The sequence below is a fragment of the Rhinopithecus bieti genome, unplaced genomic scaffold (genome assembly GCF_001698545.2).
Source record: "Rhinopithecus bieti isolate Rb0 unplaced genomic scaffold, ASM169854v2 scaffold_7062, whole genome shotgun sequence".
NCBI classification, from domain to species: domain Eukaryota; kingdom Metazoa; phylum Chordata; class Mammalia; order Primates; family Cercopithecidae; genus Rhinopithecus; species Rhinopithecus bieti.
Genome location: NW_016805328.1, coordinates 265355 through 272835, shown reverse-complemented (window position 1 = coordinate 272835; position 7481 = coordinate 265355). Strand labels below are relative to the sequence as shown.

General features: G+C 38.3%; 1 protein-coding gene across 1 annotated transcript in view; it reads left to right on the top strand.

Moving 5' to 3' along the window:
• Window positions 1–1244: 1244 nt before the first annotated feature.
• The window catches only part of ATP11C (ATPase phospholipid transporting 11C (ATP11C blood group)), a gene marked incomplete at its 5' end in the record, with an annotated part of 106355 nt that continues 100118 nt past the window's right edge, over window positions 1245–7481 (top strand). Inside the window, 1 exon segment of the mRNA XM_017872191.1 lies at window positions 1245–1364. Coding sequence (XP_017727680.1) covers window positions 1245–1364 — 120 coding nt within the window.

The following is a 7481-nucleotide window of genomic DNA, read 5'->3' as shown; positions in this document are numbered from 1 at the left end:
CTCTTCTACTTCAATTTGTCCCAGTTACTTTTGCATGATTCCCTGCAAATTTCAAAGGCAATACCATAAGCTTAAGTGAAAACGCAAGGCAAAGAGGTTTTATCTATACTTTGGGGTGATTTTAATTTTAAACGAAGAAATAATTTTCTACATACCATCTACATAAGATGCACAAATTCAGACTGGAGTACTTCCAGACATTGTAGATAATTGGAAGACTGCAAGTTCTAAGTAGTCTTGCTTAAAATGATTACTTTGAGGGTGGGATTTATACCTTTGACCTTTAAATAGATCAGTGAAAGGAAGGAAAATCTTTGTGACTACATATATTAAAACATTTTAGTTGGGGAATTATATTTCTAAAAAATAATGGGAATATATAAATGGATATTGGTTTCTATCATACATCCTTTGACTTAAATATGTGGTAGTCTCAGATATGGTAATACAGTACCATAAAAGGAGACTGTCCCAAATTTATATAAGAAAAGGGTATTATCCTGATTTAAGCGAAGAGAGTGAGACCTCAGCAAAATTAAAGGGTGGGATGAAATAGAGCCCAGTCTTGAAACTTGTAGATTCAGTGAGTCTACTTATTAAACATGTAAAATGGGCATGAGAAATATATTGTGTGAAATGGAACTTTGCAACAATAAGACTCTGAGAGATTGCAAAATAAACTCTATCCTGTGAAGCCAAATAATTATAGTTTCTTTTAGAAAAGTTGATCATTTCTTCAGTAGAGGCAGCCATTCTATTTCTGGCCTTTACATTTACACACAATTATTTTACGTTTAGAAGTAATCTGCATTATGCTTTCTGTTCTCTAGTAAGGTAGTTGAAAGGTTGTCCTCAGTAGTTGCATAATAAATGAAATATTCCCAGTCCATTCTTATGAGTTAGTGTGTTGCTAGTGAAGGTTGTGGTTAAGATTCATTTGGGCTGTGGATGAAAGAAAATGATTGGCAGTAAAAATATTGTTTCTCTAGGGTACTTTCTTTAATCATTTTAGAATTGCATTGTTGACCTCAGAACAGTTGGTTCAAACAGCACTTTTACTAATCTTTACTATGTCAGCAAGTAAGAGCTTAGTGGATTTTGAATTCCCTAACAAGGTTTTCTCCTCTCCCTACTGCTTTCTCCCCAGATTATAGCCCAACATGCTTAGACAAGAATCCTGGACTTGGTAGAAGCGTGGAGAAATGTGATGAAAAACTGAATTTTTCCCCTTTTCTCTTGGTCAGTGTGCTGGAGATGAGAAACGAGTTGGCACACGCACAGTGTTTGTTGGCAATCATCCAGTTTCGGAAACAGAAGCTTACGTTGCACAAAGATTTTGTGATAATAGAATAGTCTCATCTAAGGTAAGTTTTTGTTTTAACTCAATAGATGTTCATATAGTGAATCAGATAATGCATTTATTCTAATTTATGCTTCTGAGGAAACTGATGCATTTATATATGTGTACATGTATGTGTACATGGATCATATACCAGCTATAGTAACTATTCCTCTGAAAAACAGTTTATTTAAAAAATCACTTTGTCTTGTTATAGGTGAAATCGCTTGCCTTCCATTATGAGTCACAGTGCTTGTTGATTATGCATATTACTTTAAACCTTAAAGTGTGCTAAAAATACTAATTATTTACTTGTGCAAAGCTTCCTGAATTACTCTTGAATGGATGAACTAGGATATAAATGATTTGCATTCTTTTGGAGAGAGCTGTCCTGGAATGTCTTCATTTGCATTTCTTTCTAGTTCCCCTGCCAACCCCTCTACCTCCCATCCCACTTCTCAAGTATTAATACACTCCTTTGTCCCAAAGGGTGCATGCTGCTCAGTACAGTGCTTCACCTGTGATCTGTTAAGAGTTAAGTCACTGCAGCTGTGTCACCGTTTGACTACCTCTTTCTTCATCATAGTGTAGGACTAAGAGCATTGACCTGGAAGTTTGAACACCTGTATTTAAATCCTGGCCCAACCACTTACTAGTTGTGTCACCTTGGCTAAATTAATCGCCCTGATTCTAAATGTCCTCATTGGTGAAATGGGACTAATACTCTGTGAAACCACTTCTTATAGCTCCTAGTACCCAGTAGTCATCATTCTGCAAGTGTTACTTAGCTAGTCTTTACCTCTGGCTGACCAGGTTAGGTGCTAGGTTGGCCTACTGCCATCTCTTGTAGAATAGATCTTGAAGATTTTCCTCACTTCCTCATGTGCCCTGGCAAGGCAGAGATAAAAGTTGGTGACATTTGGTTCACTGTATACTTGTAATCACTTAGAACCTGAAACACAAAATTATGCCCTTCCTTACAAATATATGACATTTTGGTTTTCAAATATGCATTTAATTTCTCGTTTGGGTGGTGATACAGTAGTGATCATGTTTATCTGGGAGATTAACATGTAAAATACGGTCAGGACAGGTGAAAATTTTGTTGCCTAATGAACAGATCTTTCGGCCTATAGAACATTTTATTTTAGATAAAAATGTCTATTTCCTGTTAATCTTATACACTAGTGGCAGAAATGTTATTCTCTGCCAGAGGTTTACGTACTTGTGCCTAAAATAGTGAACAGTTCTTTTACTGGAAATTGCGACTCACCTTGTATCCAATTAAACGGTCTATAGTAGTCCTTTGATTCAGAATTGTGGACTTGTGGAGCTAAATGATCTTAAGAGGTTATCTTGTTCAACTCACTGACTTTACAGATGGAGAAACCAAGGCCAGAGAAATTTAGTAACATGGTCACCAAGGAGAGATAGTAATAAAACCAGGAGTAGAACTACTTTGTAAGTTCTAGTTGCTCTGAATAAAGAGCCCTTTTTACATCATTGTGCTGTCTGGGTTCCTTCCTCATTTTTTTTNAAAAAAAAAAAAAAAAAAAAAAAATTAAAAAAACATTAGTTTATTAAGCCTTAGTTTAATAGTGTTTGTCTCTTAAGTTTTACATATGAGTAGACAGTGTCTTTCTTGTTTAGTGAATAATCAGTCTTATTATTTGATAGTATTTCTACTAAATTTATTGTATAAGATTGTACTAATCTTGTTTAGTGCACGGTAATCACTTCTCATATTTAACCTGTAAGTGTAATATAGTTTAGTTATATACCATTTATTTATTTTATTTTTTGAGACAGAGTCTTGCTCTGTCACCCAGGCTGGGGTACAGTGGCACAATCTTGGTTCACTGCAACCTACGCCTCCCAGGTTCAAGCGATTCTCCTGCCTCAGCCTCCTTAGTAGCTGGGATTACAGGCACGAGCCACCACACCCAGCTAATTTTTGTGTTTTTAGTAGAGACAGGGTTTCACCATGTTGGCCAGGCTGGTCTTGAACTCCTGGCCTCAAGTGATCTGTCTGCCTCGGCCTCCCATAGTGCTGGGATTATAGGCGTGAGCCACTGCATCCAACCTACTTACCTTTTGTTTTTGCTTGCATTACCCTTTCTTTGCCTTGTTTCATTTGGCTAAGATTGTCTTGTTTACTTGCTTTGTTTCTGAGGGATTATATGAGATTTCTATGGGTTTTTCCATAATGGAGTGTACTTTTATTATTTTATTATTTGTTTTTTTGAGACAGGGTCTCACTCTGTCACTCAGGCTGGAGTGTAGTGATGCAGTCACTGCTCACTGCAGCCTCAACTTTCTTGGCTCCAGTGATCCTTCCACCTCAGCCTCCTGAGTAGCTGGAACCACAGGCACCCACCACCCACACCCAGCCATTTTTTTTGTGTGTGTGTTTTTAGTAGAAACAGGGTTTCACCACGTTGGCCAGGCTGGTCACGAACTCCTGGCCTCAAGTAATCCCCCTGCCTCAGCCTCTGAAAGTACTGAGATTACAGAAGTGAGTCACTGCACCCCGCCCTTTGCCCAGCTTTTAATGGAGTTGATTTTTTTTTTTCTTACTGTTTGAGTTCCTTATAGATTCTGGATATTAGTCCTTTGCCAGAATCATAATTCACAAATATTTTCTCCCATTCTATAGATTGTCTGTTTACTCTGTTGATTATTTCTTTTGCTGTGCAGCTTTTAATTTGTTTAGTTTTGGTTTTGGGCATTTGCTTTTTTGTCTTTGTCATCAATTACTTGCCTAGGCTAATGTCCAGAAAAGTTTTTCCTAAGTTTTCTTCGGGCAGTTGACTGCTAACTTTATTATTACTTTAAATATCTGCTACTTTATTTTTACCTTTTTCTCTTTCTTTTTTGCTGCTATTCAGACACATTAAAAGTTATTTGGAGTCTTAAGTTCCTCATCAGCATTTTAATGCAAATCATCAGCATTTTTAATGATAAATTGGAAAGCTTGGCTAAAACAACTGGTAAAAACAAGTAAAGTTCTAAAGCCTCCTTTTGCTTAAATGAAATAATTGACTCTCAAAGCTGAGATTCTCTTCAACTTTCCTCCTTTGGGAAATTTGCTTAGTAAGTTTATAAGGTTTTGGTTTCAAATTAAATTAGATGATACATATTTGAGGCAGTGACCCACAACTTCTTCACGTAATTTCATCTTTAGTGACCACACTTGTGTACAGATTATTTAATCCACTACAAAGCATATATAAAATGCATTGTATGTACTGGGAAAGCTGGCGTTGTTTGTTTGTTTGTTTTGGAGACAGAGTCTCTCTGTCACCCAGGCTGGAATGCAGTGGCATGCGATCTCGGCTCACTGCAACCTCTGCCTCATGGGTTCAAGCGATTCTCCTGTCTCAGCCTCCCAAGTAGCTGGAATTACAGGCGTGAGTCGTCATGCCCAGCCCAAAGCTGGCGTTTTCTGTATAAGTAGTTTTAAACATGTTCTAAATGTCTGGGCTGCTTTTTAAGTTTATAGTTCCACTTAAAGATAGCATAAAAGAGGCCCGGTGCAGTGGCTCACACCTGTAATCCCAGCACTTCGGGAGGCTGAGGTGGGTGAAGTTCGAGACTAGCCTGGGAGATGGTTCAAAGGAAAACCCTGTATCTACAAAAAATACAAGAATTGGCTGGGCGCGGTGGTTCATGCCTGTAATCCCAGCACTTTGGGAAGCTGAGGTGGGCAGATTGCCTGAGCTCAGGAGTTTAAGACCAGCCTGACCAACATAGTGAAACTCTGTCTCTACTAAAAATATAAAAATTAGCCGGGTGTGGTGGCACGCGCCTGTAATTCCAGCTACTCGAGAGGCTGAGGCAGGAGAATCGCTTGAACCTGGGAGGGGGAGGTTGCAATGAGCTGAGATCACACCACTGCTCTCCAGCCTGGGTGACAGAGTGAGACTCTTGTCTCCAAACAAACAAACAACAACAACAAAAATTAGCCAGGCATGGTGGTGTGTCCCTGTAGTCCTAGCTACTCAGGAAGCTGAGGCGGGAAGATTGCTTGAGCCTGGGAGGCAGAGGCTCCAGTGAGCTGGGAACACGCTACTGCACTCCAGCTTGTGTGACAGTGTGAGACTGTTTCAATCAGTCAGTCAATCAATCACTCAATCAATCAATAAATAGTATTTACTGACGTCTCCAAGCAAGAACTAACTTGTAACAAAAACTGAATTCTCATTGTGTCTAAAAAACTGCTATACACATTTTCTTCTTGTGATTTAACTTTTTTTTTTTTTTTGCCATAGAGGTCATGCTTGAGATAACATTGTTTTTTTTTTTGGTAGCAACTGACCAAGCTGGAGAGTCTACTTTTTAGATAAACAAGTTAATTTGAATAATTTGATGTATACGGCTATAACTCAATTTCACTTTTAGTTAGAAAACTCTAAAAGTAGACTTCTCTTGGTCTGCATTAAAATCTTACATTTGTATTATAGTAAAAAAGATGTGCTAGAAACTAAGTTTACCTTTTAGGTAAACCAGTAGAGTAAATGGCTAGGGCCCAAGTTTTAATAAAGATTTCTTGTATACCTTCTGTGTGCTAAACTATCATCTAGCTATCGTTCTAGGCACTTGTGGTAAGGGAATTTACGACATGTTCCCTGATCTCATAATAGCTCATGACTTGATGAAGGAGAGAAGAGGGCAGTCATTTCCTATGAAGGGAATAATCAGAATTCCTCAAGGAAGCAGTTTATTTAATAAAACAGTGGTAAACTAACAGTTGGGACTTAAAACGACAACAACAAAAGTATTCCCTTTTGATGTGTTTATATCACCTTTTACAGGTGACTCTGTCTGTAATGCTTATTTGATTAATTAAGAACTCTTTAATTTGGGAACAGAAGGGTAACATACCAGAAGCTCAACCATTAGCCTATTGTTGGAGTTTAGCTTATTGTTTTAGAAAGTTGATTTTAAATAATTGGGATAGTTAAAATGCTGGTCTGACCTATGTCAGCTTCAAAGTGACTGGATCAGTGGTTTTGAGTGACTTCTATTTTGGTCACACGCTACCTTGGGAATCTCATAAAAGCGTGGGCTTCCTTCTCCCAAGTGATGCACATCCATGCACAATTCTGCATTTATTTTAAAATTATCTTCCCTAACATACTTCTTGGACTCCAGGGTAGAACATTTTCTAAGTTGGTTATTGGTTGTAATGCAGCTGTTCTACTGAATATACTTGCCTCTTTTGTCTTTTTTCTCAGAGGATTCCCTAAATTTTGAGCCCATAAGCCTTTTAAACTGAAAGGTTAGTAAATTCCCATATATTATGTCGTGCTCCACAACTTGGCTTTTCAGTCACCTCTTATTAAAGGATAAGTTCTCACATATTATACAGATAATTGGGATGGGCTTTGGTAATTGGTAATAGGTAAAAGTTTCATGCTAAATTGCACAAGGTCAGAAGACGAGAACTGTTAGGCCAACTGTCAACCGCAGAACTCTCAAATGTAAATTTAGCTTTTTAGGTTAAGAAACCTTTCTTTCTTTCTAGTTTCTGGTCTTACTAGGTCATCTGAAAAATTCAACATTTTTTGGTTACTTTTAAATGATTCAGTCCGTGACCCTAAGGTTTCAGGGACAAAGTATGGTTGACAGTTGGCCTAAGAGTTCTCGTCTTCTGACCATGCGCAATTTAGCATGAAACTTTTACCTATTACCAATTACCAAAGCCCAGCCCAGAGTGGTATGTTGTTGATTAAAATGAAAGCCGTCCATGGCCCAGGGTTGTGTATACACCTTCCCAGCTGTCATGGAAATTGGAGGTACTCATAGGGGACAGAATGATTCACAGGGGTATCTGTTATGATCATCAAGACTCCAGAGGTTAGCTGAGCCAGAAATTAATGTGTTCATTCATTCCTCCAAATTATTTATTTATTTCTTTTTGAGTCAGGGTCTTGCTTTGTCTCCCAGGCTGGAGTGCAGTGGCACCATCTCGGCTCACTGCATCCTCCGCCTCCTGGGTTCAAGTGATTCTCGTGCCTCAGCCTCTCAAGTAGCTGTGACTACAGGCATGCACCACCATGTCCAGCTAAGTGTTGTATTTTTAGTAGAGGTGGGGTTTCACAATGTTGCCCAGGCTTTGTTTTTTTTTTTTTTTTTTTTT